The 20,521-nt window shown below is 42.3% G+C and overlaps 2 protein-coding genes across 4 annotated transcripts in view; one reads left to right on the top strand and one right to left on the bottom strand.

The window, feature by feature from the left end:
* Positions 1-1,539: 1,539 nt before the first annotated feature.
* On the top strand, positions 1,540-7,697 carry LOC134601065 (protein SCO2 homolog, mitochondrial). Its single transcript, XM_063445485.1, has 2 exons — positions 1,540-1,620; positions 6,740-7,697. Exon 2 carries the CDS (start codon positions 6,744-6,746, stop codon positions 7,548-7,550), a length of 807 nt encoding a protein of 268 aa, XP_063301555.1. The 5' UTR covers positions 1,540-1,620; positions 6,740-6,743; the 3' UTR covers positions 7,551-7,697.
* An 11,146-nt stretch (positions 7,698-18,843) lies between these two features.
* Positions 18,844-20,521, bottom strand: part of NCAPH2 (non-SMC condensin II complex subunit H2) — a 52,006-nt gene continuing 50,328 nt past the window's right edge. For all 3 annotated transcript variants that reach the window (XM_063445483.1, XM_063445482.1, XM_063445484.1), the window contains exon 21: positions 18,844-19,548. In XM_063445483.1, coding sequence (XP_063301553.1) covers positions 19,408-19,548 — 141 coding nt within the window. In that variant the 3' untranslated portion in view covers positions 18,844-19,407. The remainder of the gene's footprint in view (positions 19,549-20,521) is intronic.

The following is a 20,521-nucleotide window of genomic DNA, read 5'->3' as shown; positions in this document are numbered from 1 at the left end:
AAATCTGTCATGGCTTGATGTTTATCTGTGTAGGAGGAGTTATGGGTCTTCCAGTTGAATAAATCAGTAGTGGTAAAGGGAACATAGACAAATACAGGATCAGCATGTTGTAACTGACCCTCACCATTAATATGTGTCGGGCCCGGTGTCAGTTGGAGAGGCATTTGATAATGTCGGGGTTGGAGGGTACCGGTCAGTTGTCGGGTTAGTATGGGGCTTCGTTGAGGAAGGTCAGTTATGGGTTTCGGTCGAGGGGTAGTAAGACGAGGGGAAGGGGACGCCTTTTCTTTACTGAAGGGAAGATCAGTAAGTAGAATATTCCGGGCCGGGCGGAGCCTGACCAGGAATCAGAAATGACGCCAAATCTGGATAGGTGGGGTTAATAGGGGTAGGTACCGGAAGGGGAGGGTTTAAAGCAAGTGGGCTAGACTCTGAGCTAGAGGAGGGGGTAGGTGGAGACAACGGAGCATGGCGAGTAGTATTACTAGCAGCGCCTCCTCTTCCTCTTCCTGTAGAGGAGGAGTAAGGGGGTGGCAAGGGGATCTCTGACTCAGGGGGTGTGTCCAGAATGGGCGTAATCACGGCCTTGGTGGACAAACGAGTTCTGGCCAACAGGAGGCGACATTGCTCCTCGTTGCATACCCTAATCCATTTTGGCAAGTCATCTACGGCCCGCTTCCAACAATCAATATACGGAAACTGGCTGTAAATTTCAGGCCTACCCGATACAGCCACGTGTACGCGCTGCACCAGATTAGGATCAAGACTACCACGTGGAAGTCATGCAGCCACCAGGGTAGGCCATTCCCTACTACATAATCAGGCGTGTTGGGGACATCTTTACTCCAAAATCATGTACATTGTATCCCTTTTTTTTTTTTTTTAATTCTTTATTTTTCATGTGCTCAGATTCACAACAAGCGCGCAGAGCCACGACAGCGTCTGCACGCATTTTCATAACATTTTGCAGTTTAGACAGCACATTTTTATAGATAACATGAGGAATACAGGCAGTTAAACATAAAGGTAGTATAGTGCAGCATGCTAGACTGAACGTGCATTTAACATGGCTAGTAGCGCTGGGGTTTGTAAGTCTAAGGCATTGCATTATTAAGAACGACAGCTGTTGTGGTTAGGGTGTGATTTGCACGTTATCAACTGTTACGACATGTCAGCAGCCCTACCGCTAGTGTTAATTCAAACTGAAGGTATCCCATGAGACAAGACTAGTCTTTTCAATATTTTCACATTGTGCAGCTACCTTTTTGTGTATTTTTGATGCTTCACACAATGCCTGAAACACTGGAGGCTGCCAGCCAGCACATGTTGAGACAGGCCACCTGCAGTGTGTATCACCAGAGAGAATTCATTATACCACCATACTGCCATGTGCATCCTGTCCCTAATATATGACATAACACAACAAGCACGACTGTAGTGCACCTCTGCCATCACTTCACACACCGCCTGCCCACAGCTGACTGCCCTTCCGCCCGCTCACATACGTCACTGCTGCTTCCAAGCCTCGTTCTCGCTCAGGAGTGAATGGGCAGCGCACAGTCAGACCTGGTACCCGGATGCGGAAGAACACGGCGTTTGCCGATTCGGAACGCATGTGATGTAAGAAGGGGATCGGGAGACTCATGTATGGTGTGATCATTACTATAATACGCCTGTCCCCTCTATGTCTATCACTATTTATTATTATTGCCCAGTGGTGGTGCTAGCAGGGCCATGATACCCAGCAGACACTGCTTGGGGGAGAGCTTATTGATGTGAGTGCATTCTTCATCATCTTCACATTATCACATATAATGCAGACAGTGACCTTGTCAGTGACATTTATTCAGATTTTTTTTATCACAGTTTTTTGTTTTGCCGAATAAGACATGTAAGTTATTAATAGTAGATTTGCAACGTTTGGGGCAATAACAATTAATAGTTACATTATTATTATTCCCAGTAATGTACAGTAAGGAGCCAATACTGCTCTATATAGCACTTATGGCTACAGGCATTACTGGTATATGCGGGCAGCATTATAAGATCGTTTTTTGCAGATAGGAAATGCATTAGAATAACAAGGTTTGACGTTAAATTGTGATCTGTAGAGAATGCTAAATTGATTCGAAGTAAACTTCAAATTGTAGACCAATATGGCCAGACTGGAAAAAAGTTGCCTCAAAGAGTTTTTTTTTTGTTTTTTCTTTTCTTACAACCTCACTCTTGCGTGAAATAACTCTCGTCCAACCTATGTTCAGGTGGTGATATATTGGCCAAAAAATGATTGTCTATAATTTGGAAATTCTTTAATGTTAGGGGTTTGAGTTGTGGGGTTATTTTGAGAAATCTTAGGTGACTTACTCATAACAATTTCTGCAACTAAAATGTAATTTTAAAGAAGAACAATGTATCTTATTTACACAGTCTGAATTCTAAACACATTTATTATAGGTTAAATACACATTAATGTGACTTTTATAGCTGTGGAGCTGTGTTATACATTTAGACACACCAACTGTAAAGAGCACCTAAAAATAATTACATTATCTCGGTCAACGAGATACAGCTCTTTCAGCGCTCATTCAGTGTTTTTCTCTGGCTCTGCCTCTTCTCCCCAATCCCTCTCCGTTAGTGTGCCCCAAGGGTCTATCCTTGGTCCCCTAGTGTTCTCAAACTACATTGCCTCCCTTGGTAAACTCACCAGCTATCTCCTTCGGCTTCCAGTATCATTTCTATGCGGATGGCACACAAATTTCTGTCCTCCCCTGAATTCTCACCACCCCTCTTGACTTGTGTCTCTGCTATTTCCAACTAGATGGCTGCTCATTTCCTTAAACTGAACCTGTCTAAAACAAAACTTCTGGTCTTCCCTCCCTCAAGTATTGCTACTCATTTGTCTGTGTCCCTCTAAGTCAATGGCGCTACCATCCTCTCTACCTCTAAGGCACGCTGCCTGTTTGTTCTTTTTGACTCTGACCTCTCCTTCAGCCCTGATGTCCAATCACCAAATCCTGCCACTTCCATCTCAAAAACATTTAGCACATCCGACCCTATTAAACACCTGATACAGCAAAGGTGCTTGTCCATGCTGCTGTCCTCTCTCGCCTTGACTACTGTAATCAGCTTCTCAGTGGTCTTACGTGTTCACAACTTGCCCCGTTACAGTATATAATGAATGCAGCAGCGAGGCTCATCTTCCTGTCCGCTGGCACCTTCCACGCCTTCCCCCTTTGTCAGTCCCTCCATTGGCTTCCCGTAAGATATAGGGCTCACTTTAAGATCCTGACACTTGCTTACAAATCTCTACACAATGCTGCTCCCACCTATCTATGCTCCCTAATACACAAATATGTCCCGTCTAGGCCCCTAGGCTCTGCCGGAGACCTACGTCTAACCTCTGTCCGTACTCCCACCTTTGATGCTCACCTTAAAGACTTTTCTAGGGCTGCACCATTCCTATGGAACACCCTCCCCTCTCTGTTAGACTCTCACCCAATCTCCACTCCTTCAAAAAATCTTACCAATTAAACTGCGAACAGCTTACCCTCCCCGCACCCTGATTCCTCTCCTGAAACTGTCATCAAAACAAAACACTAAGCCCTCAATGAATACTATCCTAGCAACCTACCCTTACCTTTTGTGTCACTATACCCCAATCCCTCTAGCACAGGGGTTCTCAACCTTGTCCTCAAGGACCCCCTACCAGTCCAGGGTTTAGGGATTACCTGGGTGTGTCTAAGGTGTTTAGAAAAAGGGGGAAAAAAACACCTTAGACTCTAAAGGTGTTTTTTTTCTTTTTCTAAACACCTTAGACACACCCAGGTAATCCCCAAATCCTGGACTGGTAGGGGGTCCTGAGTACTGGGTTGAGAATCCCTGCTCTAGCATGTAAGCTCAATCCCTCTATTCCTGTGCGTCAAACTTTCTGGTTACAAATACGTGTCTGTTAGTCCACCCATTGTACAGTGCTACGGAACTTGTTCGTGCTTTATAAATAATTAGGATAGAAAAAAGGGGCAGAGAGAATTGGGCCCAAAATAGGGATTAAGAATGGTGGGTTTCTAGCACTTGTAGTAAACGAAGAAGGCAGCTCAAACAACCCAAACTGGAGTCTCTTCTTTCTGATCACAAATACAATGTATACAAGGATGGGTGGGGTCTGACTGCCATGCCGGGCAGACTTTTCTCGCAGGAACTCCGGACTTTTCAGCACTATATTGCTGATTTCTGCCCAAAAACTCGAGGAAAAGTAACCACAACGACAGCTCACCTTCTTAAGCGGTAACTGAGCTCAACATAACCAAAAATAACGTACCATATGCGGACACAATCCCATAGAGCAGACTGATTGACCTGCGGCCTGGTGAGCCGTGGAGAAGCGCCCGATCTCACATCGGGGGAACACACAGAAAGCGGTAGAAATCACCTCCCAGAGCCCTGTAACCCCTCACCCCTCTGGACCGGTAGGGGATATCCCGGTCTTGGAGGCATCCCGGCTGAGACAGGCACAACTGCACGGCGGCCTCACAAAGTGGGAAACACAGCGACCTAACCAAGATGGTGGATGCCATGTGCACAGCACAACCCAGACCTCGCAAGCAACCACACTTGACAGAATCTTTGTGAACTTCTGGGCAAAATTAAACCACAGACTACAAGCACCCTCCTCGCAGAACTCGGGCTGTAACTCACCACATGAGTGGCCCCCGAGCACTCATCTCCCTCCAACGGCAAGGGCTGCAGGCCGGCAGCATCTCAACCAACACCCCCCTGCCGCAAAATGCAAGAAAGACCCGGCGGGATTACCGGCACTCAAGCGGAGGGTGAGGACAGACACCCACAGCCCGAGTACACGCCAGCACACCTGCAAGACGAGCAGCTACCTGACACACGGCAAAGGTACACGCCACTGCAGCAAGATAACACCCTCGACTTCCCTATCGGTGAAGGGACACTGCAACAGCAAGGAGCACCCAGCGAGCTATGTATTAGACACCAATCTGGTCCAAACCCTGATGGACTTACACACATGGTCCGGAGACCCTGCAGAAAAGGCATAGGGTGAAGACTAGCCTGCAGAGGGACTTGTTCACTTGTTATAGGAGATGGCCCCTGCAAACTAATACCTACTACATGCTGCACCGACTGTCTCAATATCTATACAGTATACAAAGCTAAGCTTATTCAAAGTGCACAGGCTTTATCCTATGTATCGTTATATCCATAGTGTTGTTAGCCTAGTTCTTTTCAACATATATTGTAAAAATTATGCAGCTTTCTTTCCTCACGTGAATTTATCAACCTAACTTCCACACTCGTCTTAATGGTTACGTAACATGTCCCGAAGAAATGAACACTTAACTTGCTCACTAGCTCACAACAGACACATATTACACAGCATACTATACTCTTGTCTATACTGTTGATCTAATCTTGTATATTACTAAAATGTGCAGTCTACTCAAAATGCTGACCAACTATTGTTATATATGTTATGTTTAATAACGTACTTGTTGGGGCATTGCAAAACCAGCTATATTACTTTCTTGCACGACTAAAATAAAGAATTTAAAAGAAAAAAAAATGTATATAAGGTGAATGGAAGTAGCGCCTTATATATATATATATATATATATATATATATATATATATATATATATATATATATATATATATATATATATATATATATATATATATATATATATATATATATAATAAGTGCAATGGCACTCACCCTTGCTGGTACTATAAAGTTGAATTTTATGCCCTGGTGCACTTCCACGCTGGTTATATACAAAGTAAATAGAAAAAAGGTAGCACTCTTGGGTCTTTCCCAAGAGTGCTACCTTTTTATATATATATATATATATATATATATATATATATATATATATATATATATATATATATATATATATATATATATAGTAAATAGAAAAAAGGTAGCACTCTTGGGTCTTTCAAATAGTAAACCAAGTGTTTAATCCATCAAAGGGTATACAGTAGGATGACCAGTGGTCATCCTACTGTATTATCCTTTGATGGATTAAACACTTGGTTATTATTTGAAAGACCCAAGAGTGCTACCTTTTTTCTATTTACTATATATATTTATTTATATATATATATATATATATATATATATATATATAATGTATCTCTATCTCTCCAAATGGGGGGATTATACCACTGCATGCTTTTCACTAGGAGCCGTCACAAGAGGCCAAACAAGTTAAAGTGAGTGCACACCTATATAAATACTCACCCTATTTAGTACACCAAATCTACTACAATATATTAGGGACCACACCCATCTAGTTCAAGAAACATACCACTTATCCACAGGCGGGTATTATACCACTCAGGCGCACAGAATTGGAGCTAATTGTTAGCTCCGTAAATTGCAAGTGCATTTCCTTTTGCTTCCTCCAATCAATATCTGACATACTACACTATATTCCATTTTTTTCTACTCCTTTGTTGCATATTGTCCTGTATCTGAGGGTTAATGCTACCTCTCTCTTGTATACATTTTATCCAAAATAGGGACACTTAGGAGATTCTGGTAAAGATGCATTCAGGAGTTAATACAGATGACACTATAGTTTTTTATTACCTTTGGTAAGAAATTTTCTATTGTGATGTTTTCCTTTCATATGGTAAGTTGTGATTTCAGAGCAGTGACATTCATATATTCTTACAATGATTATTTATTTTTATTTTTTTTCTCCAGTAGAATGCTTGTAGGAGTGTGTGTTCGTCCTGTGCACTGTGGAGCAATGATCTCTTTCAATTCAATCCTTAGACGTTCCCCTTCTCATATAAAATGGTTCACGCACAGTAAAGGTGTCTCTACATCCCCCAAGTTACAAAGTACTCAGAAGTCAAGTTCACCGCGACCTCCTGTGTCCCTACGTACAAGGCTTGCAGTAACTGGTATTCTAGGTGGAGGTGCTTTGGGAGTTTGGTATTATCTGCGATGGGAGAAGCAGAAACAGCAGAAGATAAAGCGCATACAGCAACTTCAAACTTTGGCCGTGGGCCTGGGTGATTTCCGTCTGATAAACCATATGGGTCAGTCCTGCTGTAAACAGGACCTGAGGGGGAAATGGGTCCTCATGTATTTTGGATTTACTCACTGTCCAGACATCTGTCCAGACGAGCTTGAAAAAATGAGCTCTGCTGTGTCCCTGCTCGATAAAGACTCCACGGTGCCACCTGTCTTGCCTGTCTTTATCACAGTTGATCCAGAGCGTGACAATGTGCCAGCTCTAGCAAAGTATGTGAGTGAATTTCATCCGCGTCTACTTGGTCTTACAGGGACCCCTGAGCAGGTGAAGGAGGTTGCAAAAGCATATCGTGTATATTACAGTGCTGGCCAACCTGATGAGGACAATGACTACATTATAGATCATACAATTATAATTTATCTGCTTAACCCAGATGGACTTTTCACTGATTACTACAACCGTGGCAAAACAGACCAAGAGATAGCAGATAGCGTGAAGCGACACATGCAAACATACACATCTGTATTCAGCTGAGGACAGTTGTCAAGCTAATAATTTAGCACTCCTCTTGAAACAAACACCAGGTTTGGTACTAGTTAAAGTATGATTGAAAACTGTCCTAATTTGAGATTTGAAGTGTACCTTTCATTGGCAAATTAAATCATTTACTATTCTGTTTTACACTGGTGTGTGCTTTTTTTTTTTTTGGTCTTTAGGACAAGGTTTAAAAAAATAAATAAAAAGTAAATTACAAAGTAGTGAAAGTTGTACTAACAAGAATAAGGGTCTGCTGCCTGCAATACTAGAACATGGTGATTTTTTCCATTATTGTGCATTCATAGGAAAATGCCTTATCCTAATACTTTACTGTTTCCGAAGAGGTTACTAGCACGGTGTACTGCATAAAGCTATATATCTGTTAAAGGGTGTTCACCTTAATCACTACAAGTCATTGTAGCTATAATGGAGCAATGAGTATTAGTTTGCGGACCCATCTTTCTCTGTATACTCACTTTTCAGTGATATGACAAAAAACTGAGGCTCTTGTGATCATGCAAACCCTAGTCCCAATGCAGCTGTGTAGGTCATGTAGAAGATTAACTTCTACAAAGCCATCTAACTTTTTGTACAATTATAGGCTGTGAGCACTAGGTTCGGTTAGCTGTACAATTGTGCTACAGTTAAACAAGGAAGCTATGCTTGTCAAATTACATGTGGGATACGGGGTAAGGTTTGGTTGCCACTTGCAGAAGTTACCATTGGCATAACCTGGATCTAAATCGGGGCTAAACAAATCCAAGGTTGCTGTGGAGAATTTAAAGTGGAACCCTGGGGCTTTGTCTTCCTGACCCTTCTGAATCTGTTGGTTAGGATATTAAACCTCCCCTGACTCAGTGTTATTTCCACAAGGAATTACAGTGCGTGTAACTGCACTTCCTCACTACCCAGCCTACTTTGAAAATGTTACTGGAATCAGAATACATTTTACTAGATCTGTTATACAATTGTTTATCTGCCCATATTTATCTTTAATGTAATTTTATTTATTGTCGTTCTTGGTTTTATAACATTTTGACCTGGAGCCAGCATTACCTTCTTTGTTAGGTGTTACACTGGATGGATGTGATATGTGTTTAGTTACTAGAGTGAGAGGAGTGAGCAGAGGCAATGTTGAGTGGGTTTAAAAAGTGTAGAAGTTAACTAAGAAGATGGTAAGCTTTCTTAAAGAGATGCAATTTTAGTGATAGTTTTTAAAGAACTGGAGGACAGGAGAAAGAACAGGGTAGAGCACCCCATAGATGAGGTAAAGTCTTGTAGACAATAAATAGAAGAGGTGGATTGAACAGAGGACAAGAAAAGGTAATTAGTGGAGTAAAGGGAATGAGAAGGGGTTTATTTGAGGATTAGAGATAGTGTGGTGAGGGTAGTGTTAAAGCAGAGGTGGGGAACCTTTTGGCCCTCCAGATGTTTTGGACTATATCTCCTTTGATGCTTTCCCATCATTATGGGAGATTTAGTCAAAAACATCTGGAGGGCCAAAGGTTCCCCATCGCTGTGCGAAGGGACACTTCACTGCCTAAATATTTTTTTAAAAAAAACTGTTTAGTAGATATACCCGTCATTAGGGATCAATCAATTATCGGTCTGGCCAATATTATGTATTTTCAGCAATATCGGTAAATAAAGATGCCAATATTGCTGATAATGCAGACCAGGGCCGCCATCAGGGTCCTGGGGGCCCAGCACACTTTTACTTACCTTCCCTTCAGCTCCCCTGTCTAAATCTCGCGGCCGTCAGTGTTGCCACGGGTTACCATGTCAACGCCCCGCCGGCACACAGGCCGCAAGAGTTAGACAGGGGAGCTGAAGGGAAGGTTAGTAAGAGTGTGCTGGGCCTCCTCTGCACTGTCCAGGGCACAGGACCACCAGGGAATTCCATATCCCCCCTGCCTGGCCAGGTAAGAAGCAGGGAGGGGATTAAAACAATGTAACTTTTTTATATATACTTTTTTAATAAAAGTTTTACACACTTAACATACCTACACAAACACTCACTGCACAAGCACACATACTCTGCATTATATACACACACTGCATTCACTATACACACACTATACATCCAGTACACAAACACTCTTACTGCATCCACCACACACACATATATATTCTGTGCATTTACCATAATAAAAAAAGATTTGCAAATAAATGATATTCAGTTAACAGTAGATTTGTGTAAAAATGTATTTTTTTTAAATGGTAAATGTACAGAGTATCGGTAAGTTATCGGCCTGAATGTTCAGTTTATCGGTATCGGCTCTAAAAAATAAATATCGGTCGATCCCTACTCCTAATGCAAATAAGCACGAATCTAATTATGCATTTTTCATTAGGGATATATCTTAGAACAACTTGCAAAAGCTGCAGATCTCTTCACTGCTGCCTTTTCAAGCCATTCCTTTCTAACCCCACCAATACTTTCTGTAGCTGTCCAATCACAGACTTCCCAATCCAGCTTAATGAGAAGTCTTTGCAAGGCAGCAGGTGCTCTGGGCAATTGCCTGCCTTAAGCTAGGAAATAACAGTACTGGTTGTCTGACAACCAGCAGCGTGTAACAAATTTAATATATAAAAGTGCCAATTTCTATGGAAAATTAAAAGGGGAATAAGACGCACTTAACACACACATAAAGCACTGCAGCATACATTGTGCTGTAAGAATGATAGCAATGTATGGCCACTACACAAATCTCTTACATTTCATTCCCCCTAACATTTTTTTTTTTTGTCAAGCTTTTTGGGAGAGATTTGGCTACAGGATGACTATAGGCTCCTGCAGTGCCCCCTCTCCCTCCTATGGTGCAGGAGTTAAAAACCCTTCACTTACCTGAATCCAGCTGATTTATCTCCACGCTTGGTCAGAGTCCGCCCAGACTCCTTCCCCGCTGACGGGGGAGACCTAATGCGCATGCGCAGCAATGCTTTCCTATGGGGAAAATCTGACGCATGAGGACCTCCAAAGGTCCGTTTCAACTCCGGAAGTCCCTTTAGTGGCTGTCTGGTAGCCATGTATGCACCTACATCGCAAACCCACCTTAATAAGGTATATAATTCGTTCTGCCGCTTTGTACTAGAATGTAATTACTTTACCCACCATTATGACGTTAAAAGTGCTAAACTGGCTATCGATGGAATCCCAACGCACTCTTCATCTTTCCAGCCTTGTGTATAAGAGCTTTTCTGGAAAACTCCCACCCTACCTGAGTAGAATGCTCTCACCAGCTGTTCCCACCTCTGATCCAGTACTAGCTTGATCCTCATTTTCCTACAATAGGAAAGTATGGAATAACCTCGGGGACACAGTCAAATCTTCAAAAAAAAAATTTTATTATTCATTTTTGTTGTGCACAGAAGTAACACGAAGCCTTGGTGCGCCACAACAGCGACATCAGGATAAGATGGTAAACATTTGTAATACAGGTTGTAGCATTCGTTAGTCAGGCACATTTTTAGGTTAATGAGATCGATATTTCAACAGTTTAGGTTCTCGTTTGGATTAAATGATTTAGCAATATGCACATATCAGGGAAGAGTATTCAGAGGAGTTACACCTGTAATGTACAATCCTAATATAAACACGCTGTACAGTTAAACATATGCTAAATGTGTGACAGTAGTGTGACCTGAGAGATATTGCACATTTTATATTATTAGAGAAAAAACATAGTTGCACGAAGAGCCTATACGTCTCAGCTTTTAGTATTGTAGTATCGGGCTAATCCTGCAGCTCTCACAGTTAACATGCTTAGTGGGTATGGCTAGACCCTGTTGCTAAAGTGTGTCATTGTTGTCACATCTAGCCTTAATTAGCTGAGTGTGCTATAGCAAGATATAACAAATTATGAAACCACTGGTAACGATTATTTACAAAAAGAAAACAATCAATTGAAAAGAACTGCTGTGATACTGTAGGCTAGTTGCATAGGTGGGCTTGGAGTTTGCCTTTAGGCCTGTGCTAGCGGATGAGGAGTATTTAAGGTTAACCAAATAATAAACGATAACATTGGCAATAGTTGCCCCATGCCAGAGAAAAAGTGATACTTGGACTGCAGACCCGACAAGATATCTGGGTATTCTGGATTATTTGGTAATAGCCGGGAAATGTGCCCACATGGAACAATTTTAGGCCTGTCATCTGTGGGGCAGGGTGATAGGTACTTCAACCTATGCCCAGTGTGGGAATGTCTTGATTGCCGGTACAGTTGACCCCGGCGGTGGAGTCCCTGGGCTTGATTCCAGCACTAGCGGTCATCAGCGAGGCGTTCTCCTGCGCAGCTGGCACTGCTCGGAGGTGGCTATTGGGTCTCTCAGAGGGAGCTCCGCTGTGTCTCCTGTGTGATGTGCTTCGGTGCTTCCAGCCCTTATCGAGGTTTGTGTTGCCTGTAGTTTGGTATCGGTCAGAGGTGGGGGAACATTGGTGGCGAGCCGGACACCCCCTCCAGCCCCAGGCCTTTTTGTGAGTCAACATCTCTGGTCCACAGACCCGGTTGCCCTGGTGGGCCGAGTCCCTCCTGGTTCGGGAACGGCGGGTGGCCCCGATGGTGCGCCGTTGCCTGCGGCGGGGAGTCCTCCGCCGATGTGGGCGATTTCTCATGGTCAAGCCCATGTTGGCCCTCAGCCCAGGTAGGCCAGTAGTAGGACAGACGGGCTTATGAGTAACTGTTAGGCCCAAGGGTGCTCTCCTGCTCCCCCGCCCCCACTCTTCTGATCATCCATTCGTGTTTGGGGTGATAACGGAGCTCTGCGTTTCTCCAGAGCATCCCAGAAGCGCTGGAAATGCTCATCAAGTCTCTGTAAGAGTCGGTCCACGGAGCTATGAGGGTATGTGTCAGGCTGCTGTGCCACATGGTTTGGCTGATCGCCCCAGGACTGCTCTCGGCTTTGTACCCCAGAGGCATTGGCAGCCGCCATCTTGTGGAGTGTGGTTGCAGCGGAACAGGCGGTAGGTGCTTGGAGCAGGTTAGTCCATAATGCAGGTCAGTCCAGTGCAGACCAGGATAACCCCCACTGGTCCAGAAAGGGGGGCGGGGGGGAGTAGGAGTTTTGCTTTGTAGGGTGAGTGGAGTGGGGAAGTCGGCCGTACCTCCCCCTCTCAAGTTGGTAGGCCTCAAACTGCCGCTGCGGTGTCCGGTAGCGGAGGGTCCCGAGAGAGGTCTCAAACGATTCAGCAGGGTGCCCCCCAAGTAGGTATCAGCTCAGCTCGAAGCTCCCAGCCCGGCAACCCAAGATATCATCGGGGATTCATCAACTGCTGCAGGAGCTCTTACAAAGCATGTCTGTTTAGTTCAGGAGTCAGGCTCCGCCCCCTCAATCTAAAATCTTTTAAGAAATCTATGATGATATACCTCAGCACAGAATGCACCTATCATGGTTGAATATATTTATCACCTGTTGTGTGTTACATTTTTGTAATATTGTATCCTATTGTAACAATGCAATGTTTGTGGGCCCAGGGCATACTTGAAAACAATAGAAATCTCAATGTATCCTTCCTGGTTAAATATTTTATAAATACATTTTGAGTCATACTACTCAATTCTCTGCCATTTAGGGGTCAAATCACTCTTGTTTCTGTCTATGCAGCTCTATCCACACCTCCCCTGACTGTGATCGACATATTTCATTTTCAATCAGACAGTTAACCTACTTTAGAAACTTATCTTCTGCTTTGTAAATTGAACTTTAATCACACGCAGGAGGGTCCTGCAGGGTCCAGAACGCTATTAACAGCAGGATATAATATATTCTAACTTAAACAGACAGTCCAGTAAAGTAAGTTTAAACATTAGATCTCTCTTTACAGTTTAGGTAGGTTGTGAAAGTCCCAGTCTTTTGCAGTAGCCACTTGGTCACAAACACTGTTATTTGTTTGTGAAAAATGCAAAAAACTAATTTGAATGCCAATTTTGGCCAGCGTTAGTGACTAAGTGGCTACTAAAAAAGACTGGACATACCCCATTTGCAATACCTTGGGTTGTCTACTATTGCAAATGGTATGCCATCATGGGGGTAATTTTCATTCCTGGGCTACCATACAGTCTCAAAGGCAAAGTAATCAATCTGGTGAATTTCAATGTAAAAAAAACAAACGGAAGCCTTATATTTGACTCTAACTCCTTAAAACCTGTACATGAAGTGTACTGTTGTACTCGGGAGGCTTCGCTGAACACAAATTAGTGTTTCAAAACAGTAAAACATATCACAACAATTATATCATCCATGTAAGTGCCACTAGTGTGTGAAAAATTTCACTTTCACTGACGATATCATCGTTGCAATAAATTTTACTGTTTTGAAACACTAATATTTGTGTTCAGCGAAGTCTCCCGAATAAAACAGTACCCCCCATGTACAGGTTTTATGGTGTCTTGGAAAGTTACAGGGCTAAATAGTGCTAGCAAATTAAATTCCCTGGACTTTCAGCCTGGGTTGTCAGGAATGTCCCGCAAATTGTAATTAATAAAATTACCTAATTATGTTAAATTACATACATATATATGTAGAATATATAAATATATATATACACATACATATACATAGATACGTGTCCTGATGAAAGCTCCTTAGGGTAGCTGAAACGATTTTCTCTCAATAAAAGATTTCTTGAATCAGAAAACCCTTAGAGTGCCGGTAATTTTCCTTGTTTATGTTCCAGGAACCAGAGCACCAGGTATCTTTCATTTTCTTTGGTTGGAGTGCAGGGGCTTCTCACCTTTATATGTGTGTGTGTGATATATATTGGTATATACACTTATGTATGTAGATGTATTTCGTTCTAGGTGTATTTTGATCTCAATAAATAAATATTAATTTTAAAATAGTTAGAACGAAATTACACATTTATTATTTTTAAATTTTAACGTATTTACATGTTTTATATTTTATATAAATATATATGATAATTATATATATATATAATTATCAATTAAATCAATATCATTCTATGTGTATTTTAATATATATAAGTATATATTAATATTAAAATACACTGTGTGTGTGTATATATATGTGTGTGTATATATATATATATATATATATATATATATATATATATATATATATATATGCCTTGTTTTATGCCTTGTGTGTCCTGATGAAAGCTCCGACCGGGAGCGGAAACGTTGACTGGTTCTACCTACAAATAAACTGGATGAATTTATTCCAAGAGTGCCGTTAATACTTTTTTGATTTTTATATTATTGGGACCTGGCACCTGGTTATACTTATTAAGTAGGAGTGCAAGTGCAAGTGTTCTCAATTTCAGGCATTTTCTCAGGCACTCCCAACGGCTCACCTACAACCATCCAGGACACCACGGTTCCACGAGCTAATCCTGGATTAAGCACACTCTTGAACCACGCTAGAGCACTCACTCACCAAGCATTATCACCAAACACGGCTATCACTTACAATAGGGCACTTAATATATTTAATAAATTCACTGCAGAGTTCGGTCTACAAGGTGACTTCTCTATTCAAACCATGGTGGCTTTTGCCTCCTTTTGCCACCTACACCTAAAACTATCCCACAACACCATTAAACTATCTCACGGGGGTCCAGCACCACAGCCTCACCCTTTTCCCTAACAACACGCCTTTACTTTCTTCATATCCCATCAAAAAGGTCTTGAAAGGTATAACTAAGGTTTCACCTCCACTCTCTATCATTAGATTACCTATAGATGGGCCTATCTTCAGGTCACTTAGCAATCTCCTTGACACAGCCCCATTCGACATCGGCACTAATACGGTGATTAAATCTGCTATATATCTCGCTTTCTACGGTTTTCTCAGACCTAGAGAGTTCACCGTAATTTGCCAAGGAGATATAAAGCTAAGTCTTAAAATATCACACCTCACTAAGATAGAGGATCACTACCAACTTTCGATCCCTACAACTAAAACCAACCAATCACTACATCCTACTATAATTCCTCTCTTCCCTACTGATAATGCCTGGTGTCCGGTAAAAGTATTAGATCACCTACGGTCATCTCTGCACGATCACCCACAGGACTCTCCGCTCTTAACACTACAAGGGCACCCGTTAACCACCGCTAAATTGATGGTTCATATCAGAATTTTGTTAGCTAAGCTCGGACACAACCCGACGACATTCTCTGGGCACTCCTTCCGTATAGGAGCCGCCTCTGCAGCCTCTAGCACTAACACACCGGTCCATATCATCAAGAGACTGGGACGGTGGAAATCCTCCATATATACGGCATATATTCCACAGCCAGAGAAAGAGCTTCGCCAAGCTTTTAGGAACTTGGTTTTGTAAAAAAATGCAATAAAGTGTGTATTTCTCAAATTTATCTTTTGCCCTCTTATTTACAGGCCCACTCGTACGTTGGTTTTTCGGCACAGCACAACCAACTTTGCTCACAGTTACTATTCATTACGTATTTAAATTCCGAGCACAAGTTAAAAGGCCTGAACTTGTGGAGGCCTGAATTTGTGGGAGGAGTAAGTCCCCTACTTAAACTCCCAGCCCCTACTCACCTCTGGCGTTCAGCTGATTGTTCCCACCCACCTACACCCTGTTATAATTACATTCTCCTTGGTGGGCCCTCTTTTATTTACAGGCCCACTCGTACGTTGGTTTTTCGGCACACCACAACCAACTTTGCTCACAGTTACTATTCATTACGTATTTAAATTCCGAGCACAAATATATATATATATATATATACACACACATACACATATATATGATCTAAGTATATATAATTTAATTTTTAACTTTTTTTTTTTTACACAGGCAGCAGGGGGAGTACCTGTCATTACAGGCACTCCCCCTGCTGGCATTGCTGTGGACGGCTATGCAGTCCATGTGATCGTGAGGTCCTTGCAAGGACCTTGTGATCACATGGCCCAGGAGGGCCGGGAGCAGGGGGACTCCCTGGGATGCCAGGTGAGTCCCAAAACCGCGATCACCGACGTGGGATCGCCAGCGACCGGGTAAGTGAAAAGGACAGCACCCCCTGGCGTTTAGAGCCGGGTCCCCAAGGACGGCATAGCATGCCCGCCGTTCTTAAGGTGCTAATGGCTGGTCAAATTATAAAACCTGGTGGCAATTCGTCTATTCTTCAGGTGCTATTTTGCCAACTTGGGCACTCAGATCCAGGGATATATGATGTGTTTGGGTTCCTGATTGTTTTCATGTGTTTTTTGGGGCATTTTGCATTGGTCCTCTATCTGGGAGATAATTGGTTTAAGCAGGGGCTAACTCAGATATCTCTCAGACTCAGATGGACCAGGGCGGGCTTTCTCTGGGATGAATAGGGACCCCAGGTATACAAGACTACTTTTTCAATAAAAAACAGTTGTACTCACAGAACTGTCTTCTGGTTACTGGGCAGGGGGAAGAGCTATATCACTAAACAGCGCTTCTTCCAGCTACGAGGGGATATAGTGGAGATACTCAGCCAGAGTTTTGGAGCTCTGCTACATCTAGTATCCCATTAAACCCTGCTTATACTTTGATCTGTTTGCGTGACAGCTATTCAGGATTACTTCATAAATACCCCAGGATATTTTGTCATTTTACATGAACAATTGCCTGTGCTCAAAAGAACCATCAGTCCCAGCATATCTTAATCTTATGTCATATTTAAAGGAAAACTATAGTCACCAAAACAACTTTAGCTTAATGAAGCATTTTTTGTGCATAGATCATGACTTTGAAGTTTCACTGCTCTATTCTCTGCCATATATGAGTTAAATCACTATTGTTTCTGTCCATGCAGCCCTAGCCACACCTCCCTTGGCTGTAACTGACACAGACTGCATAAAAGCAAAATGGTTTCATTTTCAATCGGATGTAACTTACTTTGAAAAGTTCTGTAAATTAAACTTTAAATACATACAGGAGGCACCTGCACAGTCAATCAAGCTATTAGCAGAGCAGGAGATAAATTCAGAATTAAAAATAATTTGCAATAAAGTAAGTGTAAGCATTAGATGCATTTTTAAAAGACATGTTTAGAAAGGCTGTGTAAGTTACATGCAGGGAGGTGTGACTAAGGCTGAATAAACAAAGTATTTAAATCCTGAATGGTAGATAATTGAGCAGTGGGACTGCAGGGCCATGATCTATACACCATAACAGTTGCATAAAGCTAAAGTGGTTTTGGTGACTATAGTGTCCCTTTAACAATGTGTTGGTGACATCTTTAAAGATAAAACTTTATGTAAAAATCAGCATGGTTTTGAGCCTCCATCTTGTCTATGAATGTTAAAAACTTTTTAGACCCAGGGAAGGTGAAACAGAAATATTTCTCCTTAATTTCATTGTGTGCCCTGGACTGAATAACTAAATTAATGACTTAATGTTTACAAGAAAAATGTTAACTAACAATTGGTGTAGTTTCCAGAGATTTGTAAATAACGGTTGTTTTCAGCCTTTCATCCATGGCTGCAGTAAATATTTTTTAGGACCATCCTGTCCATGCTTACCTTACCATGAACTATCCAGGCCAACTGATTTGTATTAGTAAAATGAATAGAAGAGAGAAATTTTGGCAGATAAACGTTTGACACCAACCTGCATTAAAGGGAAACTCCAGTGCCAGGAAAACACTGCAGGTCCCCTCTCCCTCCCATCCCCCATTTCCCGGTTGTTGAAGGGGTGAAAACCCCTTCAGTGACTTAACAGAGGCAGCGACATGTCCCACGTCGCCGCTGCTTCCTCCGCCGCTCCTCCTCCTCCTCTGCATTACGTCAGCCGGTGGGCGAGACTGTTCCCGCCCACCGGCCGGGGAGACCTAATGCGCATGCGCATTAGAGCTCCCCATAGGAAAGTATTGAAAATGCTTTTCAATGCTTTCCTATGGGGAATTGAGCAACACTGGAGGTCCTCACACAGCGTGAGGACGTCCAGCGACGCTCTAGCACAGGTTTCCTGTGCTATGAAGCAGGAAGTGCCCTCTAGTGGCTGTCTAGTAGACAGACACTAGAGGTGGAGTTAACCCTGCAAGGTAATTATTCCAGTTTATAAAAACTGCAATAATTACACTTGCAGGGTTAAGAGTAGTGGGAGTTGGCACCCAGACCACTCCAGTGGGCAGAAGTGGTCTGGGTGCCTGGAGTGTCCCTTTAAAAACATTTGGGGAAGAAGACTGGAGACTAATCATTCAATTAGGTTTCACCTGTCCTAAGAGGAGAAGGTCTTTACCCACATAGTTTTGGTGTCACGGTAAATGTAATAGAACACAGGTCTAATCAGCCATGGGATGAAATTGACCCAATAAAATTTAATCTTACTCATAATACAGAACATAAATTAAAATCATTAACACACAAAAACGACATACAGGCTTATAATACAGAGATTTATAGATATATAAAAACAAGAATGCTGTACAGAGTATTGGTTATTAAAATATATACAAAAAAGGCTATGATATGATAAAAGATAATAAAACCATTGTTTCTGATTGGATGCTCCGAATCACCCACTGTCTGTCAATCTAGTGGAGAAAGGCGCACACCTTTCAGCACCCTTTTTTATTTTTTTCCCAGTTCTGCTGTAAGACTCCGCTGTGACTGCACATGGCAACAGCAATACCTGTAATTGAAATACAGATTCCATTGGAAATTGGGTTGATGCAGTGTCACTATAACATTGCAGGGAGAACAGAGGTAGCATTTTCTTAAATCATATGAATTCTCCGTCTGACTGTATCCATTCTATGGTTCTGCCCAAGACACAGGAACCAGCATTTTGGAGCTAAAATGTTGTCACCAGCTGCTGAATCAAATAAATTTGCTTGCCACTGATAAAGATGCAACGCCAGGGTAAGAATTCAGTCCATTAATATGACAGAGGTCATTGCTGGGATATGGATGGTGCAGTGTAGGTCTTGAATCTTTCATGGGCTCTTTGCTGGCTCAGGAGTCGCATGGCCATTGTATCCAAACCTTCCTGCAGGCCTGGCTTCTGAGAAACTTCTACTGTGTAGTCATTGGCCTAGATATAGGTGTAAAAAAAAAAAAAAAAAGTACTGAACAGTTAAAGAACACTCAGTTTAAAAATATATTTTCACATCTGTGCTATGCGTTTTTTTTAAGATTCAGTTTAAAGCAAAGAAAATATTCAGAAATCACAGTTTGCTACCAATCCACTGCTTTTATATGAGAATCAAAGAATTCATTTAACAGCATCATGTTGTGTGTGATAACACTATATCTTCAATGAGGAAGACGACAAAAGGGACAGGGTGACTGACCAAAACCACTTCATTATCTGGCTCTATCAACCCACATCAAAATTAGCAAAATCTTTATGAAATGCTCATGAAAACTGTGTTGGAATTTTAATGAAATTCCAACCCAGCCAAAAGATAAGACAAAAAGTAGGGACTACTTTGTCTTATATATTTTTCTGCACTTAAAGGGATTCTCCAGTGCTAGTAAAACATTTGTTTTCCTGGCACTGCAGGACCCTCTAGTGCCCCTCTCCCTCCCACCTCCCTGCCGACATCAGCCGGCGGGGGAGACCCAATGCGCATGCGCGGCAATGGCCGCGAACACTCAGACCTCCCCATAGGAAAGCATTATGCAATGCTTTCCTATGGGGATTTCGGTGACGCTGGAGGTCCTCACTTAGCGCGAGGGCGTCGTTTTAAACCACTTTTCATGTTCTATGAACACTGAAGTCTCCTCTAGTGGCTGTCTAGTAGACAGCCAATAGAGGAGGACTTAACCCTGCAATGTAAATATTGCAGTTTATGAGAACTGCAATAATTACACTTGCAGGGTTAAGGGTAGTGGGAGTTGGAACCCAGACTACTCCAATGGGCAGAAGTGGTCTGGGTGCCTGGAGTATCCCTTTAACAAAAAATTGGAGCTACTGTTGTCAAAGGCTTAGACACCAGTGTTTTACTCTTGTGCATGTGTGAGAGTACCGCACTGATGTTGGCTCCTGGCAGATGAAGCTCCAG

This window comes from Pelobates fuscus, chromosome 3, assembly GCF_036172605.1.
Source record: "Pelobates fuscus isolate aPelFus1 chromosome 3, aPelFus1.pri, whole genome shotgun sequence".
Lineage (NCBI taxonomy): Eukaryota > Metazoa > Chordata > Amphibia > Anura > Pelobatidae > Pelobates > Pelobates fuscus.
Note: the sequence above shows the minus strand (reverse complement) of the source record. Positions and strands in the feature narration are given on the sequence as shown.